The sequence below is a fragment of the Pelophylax lessonae genome (assembly GCF_965119305.1).
Source record: "Pelophylax lessonae genome assembly, chromosome: 5".
NCBI lineage: Eukaryota > Metazoa > Chordata > Amphibia > Anura > Ranidae > Pelophylax > Pelophylax lessonae.
Genome location: NC_138772.1, coordinates 442,392,267 through 442,414,847, shown reverse-complemented (window position 1 = coordinate 442,414,847; position 22,581 = coordinate 442,392,267). Strand labels below are relative to the sequence as shown.

Here is a 22,581-nt window from a genome sequence, read left to right as displayed (position 1 = left end):
TTGCAGGCGTGGCCATACCGCAAGTAGGCCCCAAAAGCCACGGCCTAAAGTTGCTGGCGCAGCCATACCGCTAGTAGGCCGCAAAAGCCGTGGTCTAGAATTGCGGACGCAGCATGCTAGTAGGCTGCATAAGCCACGGCCTAAAGTACCCCCAGTAACACAGCCCCACCCCTAAGCCCATAAACAGGCATCCCCCAGTCCATCAACTATCTCCCTGTGACTCAGGGGGACTCTGCAACAGAGTCCCTACTTCAATATGCCCCAAACACCTTAGAGGGATAGAGGCAGAAGCCTTAGGGGGGGGGGGGGGGGCAAGGCAGAAAAAACCTAATGGTCAAGAACAAAAAAGAAGCTGTGTCCGTCACTGAACGTAAGAGAAAGTGGTATCGGTTCAAACCTAGCTATATCCCTCCCCTGCTCTATCCAAAAGGAAAAAATAACACATCCTTCCCTTCTCCAAGATAATATACTGGCTCTAAACTGCACTTTCCACTGTTAACACCTTCCTGTAAAGACAGGGGGTTCAGGGAAGCAGCACCGAGAGAATAATAGGCAGCAGCATTGAAAGTTGTAAACTGCAAGTACTGGGGTAAGAATTGTAACAAATAGTTCAATGGGGAATATTTAATTTACAGATAATATAAAAGACCATCGGTACCAATGGTTACTTCTCTGAGAGGCCGAACTTTCTGCTTTCTCAAGGGACCTCTAGCAACCTCAGGAGGAATCCCAAGGTTCTATAGAACCCTAATTTTGAAGAATGACCTATGATGATAAAACAAGACAAAAATGTCATCCCTTATAATGAAACTAAATAATAAAAATAGGAATCTTCACGTATGGATGCAAGACTGCCAGAGACCAGAGCAGCACTGTGCATTACAGCCAGGCCTCCTGAGTCCCAACGAGAATCCCACTCCCGAGTCCTGACGATAACTGCCCACATCCAGAGCAGAGAGCATATAGAGCACCCACTGTGAGTGTGTAGTGTACATTACAATTCCAGCAGGCCTGAGATGAGGCCTCCCCTCAGACCACCGTCCGTCCAGAGCACTGTGACCACAGGCCTCCTCTGACCACTGGCATCAAGGACACTCTGGACTACAGGCCATCCATGAGACCACCATCCAGCACGGTGCAGCATTACAGGCCTCCTCTGTCCAGTGACCACCAACATGGTGGCATCCCGAGCACTGTGCATTACAGGCCATTCTTCGGACCTGAGATCACCATCCATAGCACAGTGCAGCATTACAGGCCTCCTCATACCACCCTCTAGAGCACTCTGCAGTATTACAGGCCTCCTCATACCACTGTCCAGAGCACTCTTCAGCATTACAGGCCTCCTCAGACCACCGTCCGGAGCACTGTGCAGCATTATAGGCCTCCTCAGATCACCACCCAGAGCACTGTGCAACATTACAGGCCTCCTCAGACCGTCCAGAGTGGCTAAATCTGTATCTGTGAGTTTGTTCAAACCTTAATACCATAAAAAATAGCATGCTATTAGATTTTTATTTATATGTATATTTACAGTACTACTATATTATACAACTACTTGGAGGGAACATCATCAAAGGTAACTGAAATGGCAGGATTCACTAACAGAATACACTATTTCTGTTAAAAATCCTTTTCCGTAGGATCAGCAAAAAGCTTAAGAGGAGTATAAAACTTGAATAATACCCAAATCCTCTGCTCATTAAACTGCCTAATGTGCTGTGACCTGGGAATAGTGTAGTTTGAAGCCAGGAGCCAGATTCCATATACACGGAAACACTGTCTTACATTATCCATGGGGCTGGGCCTATTAAGGTCCAGGCTCTGCCCATCACAGAGGCTCTACATTTGTATCTTGTGTACTTATATCATGTAGATATGGACTAATTTTTAACAAGAACATTTGTTTTCTATATAAATAAAGATGTATTGTTTCTTTTTAAACACCATTTAATTTTTGTGTATTGTGTGACACTCCTACATCCCCCTACCCCAATCTCCCTGCCTGGAGATTTTGGGTCTCTTTCCCTATTTTTTGTCATATACCTGTAGGGATCTTCAGAGTCTGGTAACCATAGAACTAAACCACTGCCCTGCACCTGTATAGCACCCTGCAGCTAACTTCACATGCTGCACCAAGATGAGCACCTAATGTAGGATCTAGTGCCCGCAGCAAGCAGTACAGGTCGCCCCCAGGCAGTGAGGTGCAGGTACAGCCAATGAGCTATAAAGTGAAAGTAACTGATCCCAGAACTGTTAGGTAGCGCAAAGGAAATAAGCAGTCAGATGTTGATAGAAGATTCAAACAAAATAGATTTCAGTGGTTTAGAAAGAACAGGTCCATCACCTAAAGATACTAGCAAAAAACTGGAACCGCATATAGTGGGGAAGGGTTACATGAGTTCTAGCGGCCGCCCTAGTAAAAGTTTTTCCTAGTGTCCAGTCACCTAAAGGTTGCAGAATATACCCATGTTCTATGAATACCAGTCTTGTACTGTACAATTAAGATATATCATTTTTTATTAAGAGTGTTTAAAGTAAAAATTGAATTTGATTAACCCGGGATCTACAAAAGGCTGAAACCAGAGTCAAGCAAATTACCTGCTCCTTGTAAGTGTAGTGTTTGGTCTTCGATTTGACTGTTCCCGAAAATCATCTTCATAATCCACTGGAGGTTCTCGATCTCTTCTGTCTCGGTTAGGTCTGAAGGGAGTGGACAGAATAAACTTTATAACCCCTTTCTTTTGTGCAGTAAAAAGAGAGAAGCCATACAAAGCCTGATTTATGGAAACATGTGAATTTTTTGGCATACTTATGAATTAATAATTTCCAATTTCTAATATTAAAAGGGTTAATTCACCTTTAATGCCCATTTTCCAGAAAATCCCCTATGCATTTCAGCATCCCCAGCACTTTACATACCACTATTCTTTTGCACCTGTCTCCATAAATGTAGGCTGTTCAAATATTCCTTAGCAACTGGCCCCCTTCTGTCCTGCCTTAACAGCAAGCAACACATGCAGAACATTATAGCCAAAAAAGCATACCAGTGTGAAAGAGCCCTAAAGTGTTAGCTTGGGTTTAGGTTAAATTTATTAGTCAAGTCTATCTAAAACTTCTAGTCTAACGCTACCCTCCCCCAAGACTGACATGGCTGCTGTCCAAAGGTGTCTGCTTTACTATTTCATACAGAATGCAGATACCCTAAGAGAGGAAGTGTGTTACTGGCTGGATCACCAAGTGAAATAATATGAAAAAAAAAAAAAAGTCTAAAAAAAGAAAACTGGTGCAACCATTACATCCAAGGATTGTTTAGCTGCAATATATTATATTTTTGTTTTGGGGTTTAATACGTTTTTAAGTCGTAAAGCAGGAAAAGTTTGCTTATTACATCACTACCCCGATCGGCAAAAAAAATTACAACCTCAAAGTGAAATAAAAACACGTAAAAAAGTTAGTCAATATACTTACCTTTCCCCTCAACTTCCATACACCAAAGTGCGACTTTACAATCATGGAAACACCAAGTAGCTCAAATCTCACAAAAAGATACTTTTACACAGTGCATGAGCATATTTTTCTGAGACTTGGGATCCTAATTTTCCCAGGATCACATCAGAAGGTATGTGGTGTCACCCTTGCCTCTTGGCACCCTAGCAGAAGCCAGGGGTTAGGTTAGCATGTTTTCTAAAAAATGTTTTTTACAGCTTGGGTGTAGGGGCCATCATGAAATAAGCTGGCCTTGCTTTTTATTGTAAAGTCAAATTTAAAACAGAACTAAAAGATGAATAAACCCTTACCTGTCCAACGGTCCCATGCCAGCATCTGCTTTTGAGTGCTGGTCCTTGGGCTTCTTTATTGGCTGGTGGGGGGTGACGTCACTCCTGCGCATGTGCAGGAACTAGTAAACCCATACACCGGGTCAGTGCTCTAAGCTGAGCTGTGATCTGATGATGTCAAGTGTTTCTGAAGATACGCGTAAGGCTGACCGGGCACTCGGATGTGTAAGCACGCTTTCCATACCGCGGTTTTTACTCTGCATGCTCTTTTTAATTGATCTCATGTAAGTGCAATACTTTCATAATAAAATTGCCTGTTTGTACATATTACACTATTGGCCCGCTCTTATCCTTCCGAGGTGGTGTCATTTCTGCTAGGGTTCAGGCTTGTTTCCATCAGTATTGTCCCCCTATACAAGAGTATTGGAGCCATTTGTGGATGGAGGAAAATAGAGGGATCCTTTTTATACAACATTTACTTTTAAATTTTGCTGGCGTTGTTTGACCACTCTAACAGGAGGGTCAGACCTTCCGGTAAGCAGTTTTGGCTGTCACTATTGGGTGATATTATGCTTTCCCTACTGTGTACACCGGTGACTGGATGATCTGGATTGGTCCTCCCACTTTCTTTTCTATAAGGACTCTGGGACTTTTACACCTTAATATTTAAGGACTCTTATTTATTTTCACATATTTATATATGTATATCTATTATTGGTGCTGCTTCTATTGTGATTCCTCCAATGAGCCAGACAAAGTCTGATGCTGACACTTGCCGGGCAGGCTGGCATCCGTGATGACCACCATCCAGTACAGGGGAAGGAAAGATTTTTCTTGTTGAAGCACCGGAGAGAGAAGCCACCAAATCAGGGACCCTCTTGTACCCCGGCTTAACAAGATCAGATTGTCTAGAGACTGTGGATTCTTGTCCCAGCTGGCAAGAATCTCCCTTTGTCTCGAAGGTAGACACCATCAGGCCCAGCACCCGCATGCAAGTCCTGAGAGATGACTGACTGCTGGAAAACAGGAGCCAAATAGCACCCGGCAGCTTTGGGAGCTTGTCCCTTGGGAGAAGCACCCTAGCTGAGGCAGAGTTCAGAGGCAGAACCAGATAGGCCAATTTGGTGTAAAGAACCAGAGCAGATTCCTGGAACTCCTGCAGAGTCCGCACAGTAATCTCCAGGTTGTCCATAAGAGCAGTCGGAGACTCTGCTCCCAGAAGATGATCATCCAGGTACTCCAACAATGCCAACACCAGGGTCTTGCCATGAACTGATAATGCTCCTCGCCCATGGCAAAGCGGAGGAAGCACAGATAACCAACATATCGGAATATGAAGATAAGAATGCTGAATATCGATAGAGGCCAGAGCTGATGTATGAATGCCACTACGGTACGAATGAACTCCATTTGGAATACCTGTAGCGGTTCAAAGCTTTGAGGTCCAGGATTGGACATACCTTATCTTCCCTCCTGGGAGCTGTAAACAGGTTTGAAGAAAACCCTTGAAAACGTTCTGATTCTGGAACCGGAACAATCAACCCTTGTAGTAGCAAGTCTTGCACCGCCCCTAAGAGACCCGTAGGCGGTCTGGGGATAAACACAGGTTGGAAGGAAAGAACCTCTCTAGAGGATAAGCCAGAAACGCGATCTTGTAGCCGGACCGAATCAGCTCATGAACCCACATGTCTTGAATCAGGGAGGTCTACGGGTCCATTCTCGGCTTACCAGACCAGGTCCTATCCTTACAGCATAGATTCCGTGTCTTAAGATCCTGCTTAACCACTTCAGTTCCAGAAGGTTTTATCCCCTTAATAAGCATAAGTGGGGGGGGGGGGGGGGTGACCAGCGCTATGGAGTAATAAAGACAAATATACAGGTGTATAAGCTGCCACCAACCAGCCCCTAGAAATTAGGAGCCAACAATGTGTAGGAAAAAATGGAGAGGTTGGAATCGGCACTACCTGGTATTAAAGATATGCCAAGATCCTCCAAAGTGATCTTATTATAAACCATATGGATAGTGAGTCAATATATAATTAGTGCAGAATAAAGTGCAAAAAAAACGGCAGAGACAATATCTGGGCTGAGTGTGATAAGCCCTATTTTTTTAGAATTACTATAAAGTGCTGTGAAAAAATATGAAACTGATAACACAAAGTGCAAAAAATGGATTTTTGTAAAATCTTACCGTAAAATCCTTTTCTCTTAAGCTCATTGACAGACGTAGTCCACCTTGATTAATATCAACTCGGGTTATACTGCCCTCTACAGGAGTAGGACTAGACAGGAAAGAAAACGTTCTGGCCACACCCTAGGGGCAGTCCCAGAGGGTATATCCTCTCACTTCCTGCTACAGCAAATCAGTTATGTCACAAAGCAGTGTTTAGAGAATTTAACCCAACCCAACTCAAAAACAGAGGGGCGGGTACTACGTCTGTCAATGAGCTTAAAGCGGAGTTCCACCCAAAAGTGGAACTTCCGCTTTAGGGAGTCCTGACCCCCCCGACATGCCACATTTGGCATGTCATTTTTTGGGGGGGGGGAGCGGGTACCTAGTTTTGACAAGTACCCGCTCCCACTTCCGCTCGGAGCGCCGCGGCGCCCTGAGCGGAAGTTCTCCTCTCCCCCTCCCTCCCTGCAATCTTCTGGGACATGTCAGAGGTCCCAGAAGATTGCCGGCCAATCATGGCGCGCAGCGCGACTCGCGCATGCGCAGTGGGTACCCGGCTGTGAAGCCGCAAACTGTAACAGCCGGGTGCCCACAGCAGTGATGCCGGCGCCGAGGGAGAGGATCGAGGCTTCCGGCGGCCGCATCGCTGGACCGTTGGACAGGTGAGTAAATGGCTGGAACTCCGCTTTAAGAGAAAAGGATTTTACGGTAAGATTTTACAAAAATCCATTTTTCTCTGTCGCTCATTGACAGACGTAGTCCTCCTTGATTAATATCAACTCGGGACGTCCCAAAGCAGTGCCACAAATGAGGGGTGGGAAAATGGAAATCAAAATCCAATCTAGAAGGCCCAACCGGTGCCAACTAGAAGTTTTAAAGGCTCATCAATCACACGATGAGACTCAACTGAAATTCCAACGGAAAAAAACCCTTGAGGTAGACCACCGGTCTCCTCAAATTGCGGCCTGCAAAACCTTGCGGCCAAATGAGGCATCCGCCGATGCCATCGCATCAACTTTATAAAATTTTGTAAAGGTATGAACCGACGACCAGGTAGCCGCCTTGCACACCTGGACCACTGACGCCTGATGGCGGTAGGCCCAGGAAGTACTGAGCGCTCGAGTGGAGTGCGCCTTAACAGGGAACGGAGGATTCCGACCCTTAATAGAATAAGCCTGTACCACCGTCTGTCTAATCCATTTAGAGATAGTCGCGACAGATGCAGGCAACCCCTTTCTGGGGCCATCCGTGATCACAAAAAGTGAATCCCGTCTTACGGAACGATTCCGTAGTCTTCAGGTATACCCTGATTGCCCGAACCACATCCAAGGAATGCAACATATTCCTGAGGATGATTGGGCTTAGGACACAAGGAAGGTAGCACAATATCTTCATTCAGATGAAAATCTGAAACCACCTTAGGAAGAAAGGATGGCTTCGGATGAAGAACTACCTTATCCCTATGAACCACTAGATATGTGGAATGGCATGATAATGCAGCCAGTTCTGACACCCTGCGTGCAGAAGTGATAGCCACCAAGAAGGCCACCTTCTGGGATAATGTAAGCAAGGGAATCTCCCTGATATTTTCAAAGGGAGGTTTCTGAAGAACCGACAAACACCAAATTAAGATCCCAGGGCGGTAAGGGCGCGCGCACTGGCGGAGCCAAGTGCCGCACCCCCTGGACACCAAGGAATGAGTAGCCCAAGGCTTCTGAAAGAAGATTGCTAATGCTGAAACCTGACCCTTGATAGTGCTCAAGGATAGTTTCTGCTCAACCCCCTTTTGCAGAAAAGCCAAGATTCGGGTCACCGAATAGGTACGTGGGGGAAATCCCAAAGATTCACACCACGCGATATAAGTCTTCCATGTGCGATAATAGACTTTGCTGGAAGTCGCTTTCCTTGCTTTAATTAGAGTAGGAATAACTGAAGCTGACAATCCCCTGTCCTTCAGTACCTGGGTCTCAATAGCCAGGCCATTAAAACCAGCAACTGTAAAGCACAATGGAAGATCGGTCCTTGAGACCGCAGATCCTCCCTGAGAGGAAGTCTCCAAGGAGCGTCCGCGACTAGCCTGTCCAAGTCGGCGTACCCGGCTTGACGAGGCCAGCTCGGAATTTCCAGGATAACTGGAGTTCCCTCCACCTCTATCCTGCGGAGAAATCTCAGCAGCAATTTGAGAGGGGGGAAGACATATAGTAGCTGATACTGCCTTTACAGGCCGTTCAGCGCGTCTGCTGCGTCCGCTAGAGGATCGCGGGTGCGAGCCCTGTTGAGCCAACCTACCAACAGATCCATATCCGGGGTGCCCCAATGAAGGGACAGCTGGTGAAATACCTCTGGATGAAGAGACTAATTCTCTTGATCCAGAATCTGACGGCTGAAATAATCTGCCTGTCCACCCCCGTGATAAATATCGCGGAGAGAACTGGAACAACTGTTCCCCCTATAAGAATGTTGGCCACTTCTATGGCCGCCAGGGCACTCTTGGTGCCCCTTGGTGATCGACCTAAGTCATGACCGTGGCATAGTCCGATTGGATCCGAACCGGGCTGCCCTGGAGCTGCTCAGTCCAGTAAATCCGACAAAGTCTGATCGCTCTCAGTTCCAACACATTTATCGGTAACCTGGAATTTATCAGAAGAAATGACTTCCCCTGGCTGAGCATCGGAGACCGAAGCCACCAGACCAGAGCCTCCCTGGTCCGCTCACTCAATCGGATCCGATTGTCCAGGGAATCGGGATTCCGATTCCATATGAGAAGAATCTCCTCTTTGGAGAATTCGGGTATGAGACTGGGCAAACGGTACTGCCTCTAAGGAGGCGACCATCAATCCCAGCCAGTTGACGGACAGCAACATCCGAATCATTGACTGAATCTTCTGGAGTTTCTCCGCATGGAGAAACACTCTTGCCAAGGATGTATCCAAAATTAGGCCCAGATAGTTCAGTCTCCTGGTGGGAACCAGGGATGATCTTTGGGAAAAGCAACGAAAACGCTGATGTCCTGCGAAGATGGGGATATAAGGATAGGCATCCTAAATGTCTATGGACGCCAGGAAATCCCCCTGATGCAGGGAGGCCACCACTGTATGGATGGACTCCATCTCTTCCAAGATCAGAATTGGATGCACCTAGCCCTTTTTCCTGGGCATTGTGAACAAGTTCGACTAGAACTCCTCCAAGGAATGGGAACTACCACAGCTTGTTGTATCAAGCTGTCCCCCGCAAAGCTTTTAAGCGACCCGGGGATGTCGACTATTGGAAGGGAAGAATCGCACCGGTGGAAGTGATCGAAACTCGATCTTGTATCCTGACCATATGACCTTGCGAACCCCTTTATCCGGGATTCTGGAAAGCCCTGGATCCGGAAACCGGTGAAGACGTCCCCCCACCCTAGAGATGGGTGGGGCCCATTCTGTCAATCCAACGGGATAACAGTGGCTTTATTTAGTCTGGAAATCGATGAGTCCACTATTGGTGGTACCGTCCATCTTTGTAATGAGGGATTCCTCAAAATGATAGCGCCTAGCCATGCGTTTGGAAATAGCAGGGCTCATTTACGGACGACCCTATTTGGGCAAGGGAAACCCTTCACCATTTTGGTAGGCTTGCTAGTACCAAAAAAGGAATATGAGTCTCAGCTACCTCTGCCGGTGTAACCTCAAGATTTAAGGTTTCCCGGACAGACACAACTAGTGCTTCCACCAACGCTTCTTGTGCTATGGCGGAGGCAGAAGCGTCCTCCTTACTGTCTGAGGAGACCGTACCTGAGACAACAACCCCAGAAAAGGGACTGCAATGACAAGCTCAGAATCCGTATCTGAGGTATCAAATGACATAGGGGTAGGCGGGGGTCGCTCTTCTTGACCTCCGTCCCTGACAGGCTACCTCCACCCGGGATACCAAAGACTCCAAAACTGCTGATAATGCATCATCACAAGTGGGGTACTGGAGGGTCCTGCGGCCACCCTGAGGGGATCAGGTGGGGATACATGTGTGGCAGGGTTCATGTAACAAGACACTTGCCAGCAAACACAAAAAAATTAATTGCAAGAAAAAAAGATCTTTTTTTTTTTTAACTTAGTCCCCCAGCGCAGTAGCGCCCCTCAGTCTACCTGCTTGGACCCCTCAGAAAGAGAGAGAGAGACCCCAAGGCTCACCTGATGCACAGAAGTTTCTTATCAACCTGCTTCCAGCACTGTCTGTTACAGACAGGAAGTCTTTGGCTTGCTTTCCCTGGGCCAAGGAGGCGGCTCCGCCCCTTTACACGCCTTCCGGCGCCTCCCAATTACTCCACAAGGTGTTTGGTCACCTCAAACATGGCTGCCCCCATGCTGGAGACACGAGGCTATGCCAATATGGCGGCCTCGTGCGATCTGCAGGAAAATGGCGGTGGCCTGTGTAGGATAGCGGCGGCTTGCAAGTTAGCAGCGGCCTGCGGGATGTGTGCATTCGGCCTGTGCGGCCTGCGGAAGTGCCTCGGCCTGCGGGAGGTGTCCTCGGCCTGCGGGAGGCTGTGCGGCCTGTGGAAGTGACCGGCTTTCTGGAGGGATGACGATCTGTGGCTGCAGTAACTCAGGCATAGGCATCGGCCTGTGTACACACTAGACAGGTAGGATACCTCTATACCTCAATAGTAATGCCTTTTAGTAGTCTGCCACTGACTTCAGTCACTCTTACAGTCATATAGTGACTTTAGATAGTCAGCTCCCAACCCAAGCCTCCTGGTTTCTATTCACAAAAATCACACTCAAATTGGGGGATCTGTGACCTGTTATAGGATAGAGGGGAGACCCAGAAACTGAGTGTCCGACCATCCCAGAGAGGGGCCCGCGTCCCCCAACAAACCCGACAGGGGGAGAGGGGGAACCTTCTACTCACCATAGCGGAACCAGGCGGGCGCCAACTCCTGACAGAACCCCTCTCCACCGGGGTGGGGGGGCTGTCGACCAATACGGACGCCGTGACTCTGTTGGTCATTGGCGTCCAGGCGAGACGTTTAACTCGCAGGGTCAGTCCCCGTCCAGTGGGACTATGTCGCAGCCGACCCAGCGCAGAGCTATGGCCTGCACGCGCTCGTAGGCTGAACTGGGGTGACCACTGGATCTCAACATCCAGCCCGTCGCCCAGTTTCAGCGTACTTGCTTGAAGATCTCACAGGAACACTGGAGAAAAAAAGCTGTCTAAAAAAAGTATTTCTAAAAAAATCCTGCCAGGACCGAAGATCCTAGCAAGGAATCTAGGTCCTTACTCCTAACTAGACAGAAAAAAACTGATTTGCTGTAGCAGGAAGTGAGAGGATATACCCTCTGGGACTGCCCCTAGGGTGTGGCCAGAACGTTTTCTTTCCTGTCTAGTCCTACTCCTGTAGAGGGCAGTATAAACCGAGTTGATATTAATCAAGGAGGACTACGTCTGTCAATGAGCGACAGAGAAAACTGAATTTTTGTAAAATCTTACCTGTAAAATTCCTTTCTCTGAGTCCTCCGACAGTCGCCGCCATCTTCATATTCGTCACAATGGGGTATTAGACTTTGCTCCGTAGGAGTAGCTAGGCAACAGAATATGTCAATATTAAAGCTTTTAACATATCCCCACCCCAGGGGGTGGTCCCCTCAGTCTATACCCTCCTGCTTCCTGTTTCCTGCTTCAGTTTCAGTGGAATAGCAGTAGAGTACCCAAACCCCAAAAGAGGGGCGGGGGCGGCGACTGTCGGAGGACTCAGAGAAAGGAATTTTACAGGTAAGATTTTACAAAAATTCCGTTTTCTCTTACGTCCTCCGACAGTCGCCGCCATCTTCATATTCATCACAATGGGGACGTCCCAAAGCAGTGCAAACATGAGGGGTGGGAAACGCAGCCGCGCCTAAAGGCAACGCAGTCTCCACATCAAGAAAGTAACCTTACCAAAGGAAGGAAACCAGCTGGGCAACACGAGAAAAAATGTGCTCAACGGGAGCAATAACCCAGGAAAAAAACAAATAACCCAGGGATACAAAGAAATCCCAAACAGCCCAAAGGACCAAAACCAGGGACCCTAAGGCACTAAGAACCTTGCGGCCAAAGGAAGCATCTGCCGATGCTTGAACATCCACTCTGTGGAACAGAGTGAAGGTGTGCACGGTCGACCAAGTCGCCGCCCTACACACCTGGGCCACAGAAGCCCCATGACGACAGGCCCAAGACGTACTCAGAGATCTGGTAGAGTGCGCCTTCACAGGCATAAGGGAAACTTTTCCCCGCAAAGCATAGGCCTGTTCAACGGCCTGTCTGAACCTATTGGCGACGGCAGAAGCCGACGCCGCCACGCCCTTCCGAGGACCCCCGGAAGGACAAACAAAGAATCCGACTTGTGAAAAGATTCAGACGATTTTAGGTAAACCCTAATCGCCATGAACAGCATCCAAGGAGTGCAACACCACCTCCTCCGAATGTTTAGACTTCGCGCAAGGCGAAGGCAAGACAAATATCCTTATTGAGGTGAAATTCCGAAACCCTCTTCGGAAAAAAAGAAGGGTTAGGTCGCAAGACCACCTTAACCAAGTGATTGACCAGATACGGACAATGGTAGGACAGGCTGCCAGCTCCGACACTCTGCGAGCCGAATTGATCGCCACCAAAAAAGGTGACCTTCTAGGACAACATAGACAACGAGATCTACCCGATCCGTTCAAAAAAGAACCATGTTGTAACACGGACAGAACAAGATTCCAGTCCCAAGGAGGCAGAGGCACCCTCCTAGGAGGGACCAGATGCCCCCGAACCAAAGTGCCAATCAAGGAGATAGATGCCATAGGACGTTGAAAAAAGAACGGCCATCGCAGACACCTGACCCTTGATCATAGCCAGCGCCAAACGCTGTCAACACCCTTTCGAAGGAAGGACAACACCCCAGACACTGACCACGGGCGAGGTGAAGACCCCCTGAACTCACACCAGGCAAAATAGGCCTCCGAAATACGGTAAAAGACCTACCCCGAGGAAAAACTTCCTCGCGTCGATCAAAGTGTGAATGACCTCAGGGGAGAGACCCCTATCCCTCAGGGCCTCGGTTTCAACAGCCAGGCCGGCAAAGCCAGCGACTGCAAGGCAGGATGAAATATCAGCCCTTGAGACCGGAGATCTTCCCGAAGAGGCAGACGCCACGGGGCGTCGACCGCCAAATGCACGAGGTCTGCGTACCAGGACCGGCGAGGCCAGTCCGGTGTCACAAGAATCACCGTGTTTTGGTTCCGAGACCAACCTGCGAATGAACCTGGGCAGCAATTGAAACGGTGAAAATGCATACATCAGTCGGTACTGATGCCACGGAGCTACCAACGTGTCTGACGCGTCTGCCCGAGGATCGCGTGGCCTTGCCACGAACCTGTACACCTTGCTGTACAGACGAGACGCGAACAGGTCCACCTCCGGAAGACCCCACGTCGCGCACAACATCTGGAGAACACCCGGACGGAGGGGCCATTCCCCCTGGTCCAGGGACTGGCGGCATCAGATAATCCGCCCGCCAGTTCTCCAACCCCTGGAACGTGAACCGCCGATATCGCTGGGACATGCGTCTCGGCCCAAGACAGAATGTCGGCCACTTCCCGAGCCACCCGGGCCCTCTTGGTGTCCCCTTGGCGAATGACGTAAGCCACCGCCGTGGCAATGTCCGTCTGCACCCGAACCGGACAGCCCTGCAGCCTGTCCGGCCAACGTTGAAGGCAGAGAATCATCGCACGCAATTCCAGAATGCTGACCGGAAGGGAGGATTCCCCCTCCGACCAAGTTCCCTGGGCGGACAGAACGCCCAGAACACCACCCCAGCCCGACAGGCTGGCATCCGTGGTGACCACCGTCCATGAGAGAGGACGAAAAGACTTGCCCCCTGACACCGGCGGGGACAGGAGCCACCACAGAAGAACCCTTCTGGTGCGATGGCCCAACGAAATCCGGATCCAGAGATCGCGGTCGCCCGTCCCACCTGGACTGGATCTCCGCTTGGAGACCCCGCGTGTGAAACTGGGCGAAGGGAATCGCCTCGAAAGCCGAGACCATCAATCCCAGACATCTCATGCACGTCCGAGTGGACGAGGACGGAGCGTCCCTGAGGGACCTGACTTCCTTCCTGAAGAGTCCTGAGTTTGTCGTCCGGTAGGAAGACCTTCGCCTGGACAGAGTCCAGAACCTTTCCCAGGTAAGGGAGACGAACCGATGGGCACAGTGCCGACTTTGGAAAAGTTATCGTCCAACCAAACTCCTGCAGAGACTGCATCGTAACGGACAGAGCCTTCTCCAGACCCTGGCTGGTCGCAGACCGAACCAGAATATCGTCCAGATACCTTAGGACAGAGACGCCCTGGGCTCTCAACAAAGCCAAAACCGGTGCCCGCACCTTGGTGAACACCCGTGGAGCCGAGGCGAGACCAAAGGGCAACGCCACAAATTGGTAGTGATCCTCCGCTATGGCGAATCGAAGGTACCTCTGGTGACCCTCGAAATTCGGGATGTGAAGATATGCATCCTTCAAGTCGATGGAAGCCATGAACTCCCCCGGAACCAGGGCAGCCACCACCGACCGCAGAGATTCCATGCGGAACTTGCGCACCCGCACAAAGCGGTTCAGCGCCTTTAAGTCCAGAATCGGACGTACCTTGCCCTCCTTCCCGGGCACGGTGAACAGATTGGAATAGAACCCCCGAAACCTGTCCCGATGAGGCACCGGGACCACCACTCCCTGAGCCCTCAGGTCCTGCACCGCTAGATGCAGATCCCGCAAACGCTCCGGGGACAGTAGAAGATTTGAGGGAAAAAATCTGCGCTCCGGCCTATAGAGAAACTCGATCTCGTAGCCAGATCGAACGATTTCCTGAACCCACCTGTCCCGAACCCGGGACAGCCATGGCTGAAGGAAACCGAGCAAGCGTCCCCCCACCCCAGAGTCGGGTGAGGGCGCCCCTTCAGGCCGCACTGTTGTGGGCCGCTGAACCGGACTGGCCGGACTTTTGCTTACCAGTCCACGGCTTCTTACCAGGAGCCGTCTTAGCCTTGTGGGATTAGGGTAAGAGCGTGCTCTTACCACCCGTGATCCCCCTAATTAACGTATCTAGGGACTCACCAAAAAAAGCGAGAACCATCATAGGGCAGATTAGCCAAGGTCTTACGCGAAGATTGGTCCACCGACCAACACTTCAACCAAACCAAAACGGCGAGACAATACCGCCACACCATGTACACGTGCAGCCAATGGAACCATATCCAGGTCCGCATCACACAAATACATGACACCCTGGTGGATTTGATCCACCATATCCAAAGTCGCCTGGAGGGCAGAATCAGCCGCCATAAGTGAAGCAAATAAAGCTTTCAGCATAGAACCCATAATAGAATAGGCATGACGGGCAAACGTCCATTTGTCCGTGGCATCCCGGAACACCGGGATATCCTCAGCAGGAATCGCAGTGTGCTTATTCAGAACCGCTATCGCGTGATCCACCGGAGGTGGGACACACCAACGCCCATCAGTAGCGGGCGTAAAAGGATAGCGCAGCTTAAACCTACTTGGTATAGCAAAAGGCTTGCGTATATTACGCCAATGTTCCTTTACAGCGCATTGAAAATAATCAGTGCAGGGAAATACCTGCGATGGTTTGCGTCTTTTCTGCGTCCCATAAGCCGCCAAGGCAGCAGGAGGACAAGGTTCATCCTGTAAACGCAGTGTTTGCTTGATAGAAGCAACCAATTCATCCATGAGTGCAAGCTCTTCAGACGAGCCAGGGGGAGAAATATCAACCCCCTCAACCTCAGCCTCCATTTCTGACCCTACAAGGTCCAGGGAGGAACGGGACCCCGACAAGGAGACCCCAGCAACAGCAGCCCCATCACCAACACCCTCTGAATCAGAGGAAATTGAAAACTCTGGGCCTTTTTGAGGATTGAGCAGCCATCAGCAATTGCACCTGAGTCGCAAGGCTAGCCACAATCGCAGCCAAATCCCCCCCCCCCCCCCGAGAGGGAAAACCGCAGTCCCCTGGCTTCCCACCAATGTGACAGGAAATTTGCTTTCCTGAGAATCCATGCCCCAAAATGAGTAAAATAAAATGGGTGACCGCCCCTTTAAATAAGGCGCTGCGAACGTAGCCCACTGCCACACAAGCACACCCACACCAGGGACCCCCACAGGGAGAAGTTATACTCAGGCAAGGATACAGAGAATAGAGGGAAAAAACCTGGAGAGACCGCTGCTGCTGTTGGCCAGATCGGTGCTCCTGTAGAAAAGGAACTGCTGATAGTTAGGGCGATCCCTTAAAGCCTATGAGAGGCTACAAGAAAATGGCCGCCATGCATGTGTACCATGCGGCCGGAGCGAGTACAGCCAAAATGGCGCCGTTTGGCGCCGAAACCGCCGCTCCCCCACCTCATGAAGGTGGAATATAAATACACCACATAGTTATAAAGAACATGGTGGACCGCCGCAGCGGCGCTGTAATGTGCCCCAAACATGATAGCATCAAGTTCCACAGCACACAGCCGTTCACACACTCAGACTGACACAGAAGTGCAGCACAGCCCCCCCTCCTTGCAGCCCACAGCATGCAGTGTGAGAGATAGGGAAACATCAATAGTGTGAACACAGGGCAAGGTAACACAGTCCCAGACTGACACCCCCCAGACAGACAGGTCCCCACATGAATACACTTACCTCTTACATGGCGTGGGGGACCCGCACAGGCGAACAAGCCGCTGTACATGAGACAGGGAGAGTCGCATCCAGGACGCAGCAGAAGGTGGGTTGAGAAACCGCACAGCGTCCAGTGAGGTAGCCACCTCACCCTAGCATCCCTGCACGGAACAGGGATGGGTCGTTCAGAAAACTCAGGAGCGGTACCTGACAGAACGCTCAATGGCGGGCTGAGAAGCCACTGACCCACAACCTGCGACCAGGGGAGTCAGCCCGAGACGCAGCCCGCATTATCCTCTTCATCAGAAGAACTATCTATTGCTGGTAAAAATAACAGCTAAATAAAGAAAGAGAGAAAAAACTCAAATAAAATCAAAAAAGAGAAGGCTGAGACAAAATGCCCCAGCATAGAGACATCCAGCTACTCCTGACAAGCTAGACATTGAAACTGAAGCAGGAAACAGGAAGCAGGAGGGTATAGACTGAGGGGACCACCCCCTGGGGTGGGGATATGTTAAAAGCTTTAATATTGACATATTCTGTTGCCTAGCTACTCCTACGGAGAAAAGTCTAATACCCCATTGTGACGAATATGAAGATGGCGGCGACTGTCGGAGGACGTAAGAGAAATATAATTTATTGTGAAGTGCAAACGAATATATCAGAACAAAATTGTGCACCAGGATCTTGTGTGATAATAAAATGAAAGAACGGTGCCACTATAATGGTGTGGTGATGAAAGGGGGGAGAGAGAAGCCCCCTATAAGAAAAAATGTGTGGACTAATGTCCGTGATAGGTGAAATATAGTGGAGGTGAGTGTAGAGGAACATAGGTGCCTGTACCTGTAGTGTCCACTAGATGTAGCACTCACCCTTTTTTTTATCACATTGAAATAGCAATAAATAATATGAAAGTGGATGGGATTCCACACAGGTCCAGACTGTGATTGTTGAGCCGGGATTCAGAGAATCCTCGCGGATAGGCAGGTCCCATCTAGGTGCTCAAACACAGAAAAAAGATCCCCATGGTTTAGTATATACTATCAATCATGTAAGGCAAGTAGTATCAACTCACGGTTCAGGCTGATTGATTCAGTGGGTATTGCAGCGCCGAGGTACTTCCGCGTTCCAAAGACTGGCAGACTGCAGACCGGAAGTGACGTATTGACGGGCGGTACTCTACGTCAATACGTCACTTCCGGTCTGAAGTCTGCCAGTCTTTGAAACGCGGAAGAACCTCGGCGCTGCAATACCCACTGAATCAATCAGCCTGAACTGTGAGTTGATACTACTTGCCTTACATGATTGATAGTATATACTAAACCATGGAGATCTTTTTTCTGTGTTTGAGCACCTAGATGGGACCTGCCTATCCGCGAGAATTCTCTGAATCCCAGATCAACAATCACAGTCTGGACCTGTGTGGAAGCGCCCCCACAGCACCACCCGGACCCAGTAGAGCCGATCACTCAGGGTAGCGGAGAGGAAGGCGGATGCCAACACGGGAGGCAGTGGCGTCAGCCATCCTTATAGGGGCCATCTCACATAGGTTCGGTCAGCAGCTCAGTCAGCCGCTCGGTCAGCAGCTTGGCCAGCAGCCCGGTCCGCAGCTTGGTCAGCAGCCCGGTCAGCAGCTCGGTCAGCAGCTCGGTCAGCAGCCCGGTCAGCAGCTCCGTCAGCAGCCCGGTCAGCAGCTCGAACAGCCGACGAGTAGGCCGCAAAGCCGCGGCCTAAATTTTTGGCCGGATCCGGCCGTCTGAGGCGCGGATGGCAAAACATCCGCTCCCCCAGCCCAACAACCGCCGCAGGGAGTCCGAGAACATCCCTGCTCTAGTCACAAACCCCCCGTTGCACACCAGGAAAACCCGGTCAGCAGCAGCAGCAACTCCAACCAGCCCCCCTGAAGAGCATGTGGCAACAGCCAGCTCATAACCGCACCCGAGGGGAGTGGGGGGGAGGGGTAATGGGGGCCCACGTACCAGGGAAACCAGGGAAAAGGACCAGGGAAAAGGGGGGACACTACTTACCACACCATGTAATCTGGGTGGGCACCGCTCCAGGCAGACCACCGCACCATCGGAATGGGGGTACTGCAAGCCAAGAGGCACGCTGCGACTCAGGCCGGGACCAGGTTGTATGTGTACTCGTGAGACGTTTAACTCGCAGACGAGCCCCCGTCCAGTGGGGCTATGTCGCAGCTGACCTAGCGTGGAGCGGAGGCCTGTTCACCCTAGCTTGCTTATATGAAGAAATTGGTCACACACCACCAGGAGATTCAGTGAAGAAAAATGTTGTTGTACATGCAAAGGTACAGCAGGATGGATATGGTAGACGTGTTTCACATGAATACCATGTGCTTGTTCACTACTAGTGAACAAGCACATGGAATTCACGTGAAACACGTCTACTATATCCATCCTGCTGTATCTTGTTCCTTTGCATGTACAATAAAGAGATCTTATTCCTCACTTAATCTCCTGGTGGTGTGCAACCAATTTCTTTATATATATATGCTGTTTGCAGTGGCAAGCCGAGGTCCAGCACTCCCCTTGGATTGTAGACACAGACTCACCTGAGCGGTGTTACTCCTCGCTACACTGTTCACCCTCGCTGGCTGGACTGGGGAGACCATAAGGATCTAGAATATCCAGGCTGTTGCCCAGTCCAGCTGTTGACTGTAGTTCTCACAGGAACAGAAAAAAATCAGTTTAAAAAAGAAGAAATGCTAAGACCAGAGATCCCAGCAAGGAACTAGGTCCCTACTCCTGACTAGGCAGAAAAAAACTGAATGCCTATAGCAGAAGAGGCAGTATACCCCCTGAGACTGCCCTATTGGCGTGGTAAAGCTTTTTCCTGCCTAGTGTCCTACTCCTGTAGGGGGCAGCACAACCCAATGGTCAAGAATATTCTGGAGCTGTGTCCGTCAATGAACGAAAGAGAAAAGGTATTTATGTTTTTTACGTATATGTATACAAAAATGTTTTGCCTTTCATTGCTACTTAAAACTGAATGGGTTGTTTTACAAAGGTGATAGTTTAAAATTACATTAACCTATTCGCTAACCCTAAGCTTAAAGCATAATTAAACTCAGATTTTTTTTTTTTTTTTTTTAAATGGGGCCCCTGGAGGTTTATGCCATAATGCACAGTATATTAATACATTGAGACAGAATTAGCTGTCATATAATGCCTTCCAGTGCTGTGCTGTCAGTGCTCCCACTGACTCGGGGAGCTGACATTTTCTCCGGGTCTTCCTTCCAGGTTCTGTCTGTTCGCCGCTATGATGTCACAGCTACGCATACACACAGAAGTCACATCATCGTGCCATAAATGTATGCTGAATTCCACATGCATAGAACATTACAACTGACAGGCAAGGGGAAGAATTTATGACAGAAACCACCACTAGGGTCTCTTTTGTCATACAGACACTACCTGTCAGCATTTTTTTTAAATGCAAGTTTAATTCCACTTTTTTTTTTAAGATAATTTCTTTATGAGTTTATTTTCACTTTAATCCCTTAATGTAACCCTTGCCATTCTTTATTCCATCGTATCTAAACATAGAAGCTGTTTTAAGTTCTTTATTTTCTGTATGAGTCAGAAGACTCTGTTCCAGGTTTCAGTCAGTCAGCCAGAAGGGGAGCTAACATATCTAATATGTTATATGTGTGAGTAAAAATAAAATAGATCTAACATCATTCTAGTTTCCTTTTAAAAAACAGTTTAACAAACATTTTTTGTATGCTGCTTTTTGTTTTCTTTCATGTCTCTATCATCTTTATTAGTTCTGTGTTTAGACAAAAGCTATCCCTATTCTCCTTAGGGCTTGTTCACATGTGCGGCTATTATTGCTGCCCCCCTGAAAAAGCGATCTGCAGCATTTGACAGGCAGTGAGGAGCCAATATGCAACCTCTTCACCTCCTGTTTTAACCCTAAAAATGCCAACACACTGCACCGCAACCTTATGCAATGCACGTGGTTGCAACATAGCCTGGTTCACTTGAATGGGTCGTGTTCAGCGGCGGTACCACCTGCAGAATGGGACGTGCCTTTTCATTTCTGCTGCGGCTGTGAACCAAAGCATCATAGCCACTGAATGTGTATAGTCCTGAGCGGCTGCATTTTTTGCGTTTAGGTGGATGGTCGGGGGGGGGGAGTGATAGATAACTGCAGCTCAACCGTCTGCGTTTACCACCCTTAGGCATCTGTGTAAACATACTCTTATAGAATAAATTTACCTACCTGCGATCATCTCTTTCTATGTGAAAGTATGATTCATGATCTGGTATGTATTCATGTTTCTCTAAAACATCTCCACGCCGAGGTAGAACTCTGCAAATTAATTGCAATCCATTTTATTTGCTGTGTTTTCACATATCAGACACACCTCTTGCCAACACATTTTAAAAAACATAAAGTGTATGTAAACTCGAACAATAAATTTATCTAAATTGCTTCCGTCGTTCAAGAAGTGCAAAAAAAAGAAAAAAAGCCATTTGCCCAGCTAAAAATCTTGTAAGCTGATAACTTTCTGTGCTGTCAACTAGACTGTCATCAGTTAGGATTGTTCCCTGCCATCTCTGACTACAAAACACCTCCCCCTGTAATGGAGAAGAGAGGAAGGTGTTATGTAGTCTTAATGCAGTGTTATGTAGTCCTAACGCTTCCTGTTCTAGAGTGACAACGATGTCACTGTAACACAGGAAGTATGTTAATGGCAAGAATATCAGGGTAAAATACAGGAAAAAGGTGTGAAAAAAAGAAAACAAATGCAGACGCCACAGGTAGGTGTGAATAGTATCAATTGTTTTCTGGGGTTTACATACACTTTAATCATACTTTTTTAAGTGCGGCCATTTATTTGGTTAGAGTGTATAATAAACTTTGATGGTGTGAATTCCTACTGCTAGGGGGTGAAATACACAAATGTTTTCTTGAATAAGCCATTACAAAAGAATATATGCTGTAGATTCAAATAAAAAATGAAAACATTTTTTTTTTTTATCAAAATAAAAAGAAAAGATGGAAAATGCACAGCAAAGGGAATAAACAAAAGAAATGATGCAGGAAATGCATTTCCATTTCAGGTATTTATAATGGAAACAGGTGGATGACACATCTGTGTCTGATCAGTTTCCACAGAGCGGACATGGACAGAGCCCGCTCTGCTCTATGGGCAGCCGGAAGCAAATGGACTCCACTGTCCGTATACACCCGACTAACCTCTTATCCGCCTAACCGAAAAGAACAGATCCCTTTTTTTGTTTATGTGGACCAGATCAGGTCCAGAGGTAGGGGGTTCGAATGGAAGACCATTTATCTAAAGGAATGCATGGACCTTCCGATCTGGTCCACTTGAAAAAAGGATAGGCGGACCTGATCGGATCGCCCGTCAGAAAGAGGGTGTATTTCCCTCTTTTTTGAGAAATTTGATTTGACTTCCTTTTCACACTAATGACAAAAACGAAAAAAGAAAAAAAAAAAAAACTTGCATGGATTTTAGCCTTTCACTACTCTAACCAAAATAGAAAGGTATTAACTTTAGATATACTTTAAGCCATCTTGCAAAACACAAAACAAATCTGCATATTTACCTGGGCTTTAGGCTGTGGTTAAACAGGAGCTGAGGAGTAATGTGAGGGAATAAAAAAAAAAAACTCTGACACTACCTTGAAATGCCAACACATTTTCCATTGGAACAGCCTGCCATTCCAGTGTAAAGGAAGCAATTAGGCCTCTTGCACATCGCAGCTTAAAAATGCTCAGTACAGCTTTATTTTTTTCTGAGAGAAAATAGAGCCCATTCATTCTTAATGTGCCTATGCACACAGCCGCGTAAATGAGCGCTGCGTTTTCTTCAGTAAGAACAAAATAGAAAAATCTGCATTTTTGGTCAGTAATTTGCGCCTGAGGCGCGCAAATACGCGCGAATGCGCTCAAATGACCCAAAATGCCAA

At 48.4% G+C, this 22,581-nt stretch overlaps 1 protein-coding gene across 6 annotated transcripts in view; it reads right to left on the bottom strand.

Moving 5' to 3' along the window:
• Positions 1-22,581, bottom strand: part of CSPP1 (centrosome and spindle pole associated protein 1) — a 178,052-nt gene that overhangs the window by 62,157 nt on the left and 93,314 nt on the right. For 5 of the 6 annotated variants that reach the window (XM_082258429.1, XM_082258430.1, XM_082258431.1 and 2 more), the window contains 2 exons: positions 20,867-20,956; positions 2,602-2,703 (listed from right to left, as the gene is read on the bottom strand). In XM_082258429.1, the coding sequence (XP_082114555.1) occupies positions 2,602-2,703; positions 20,867-20,956 (192 nt within the window). The remainder of the gene's footprint in view (positions 1-2,601; positions 2,704-20,866; positions 20,957-22,581) is intronic. The other variant, XM_082258433.1, reaches the window with a different exon arrangement.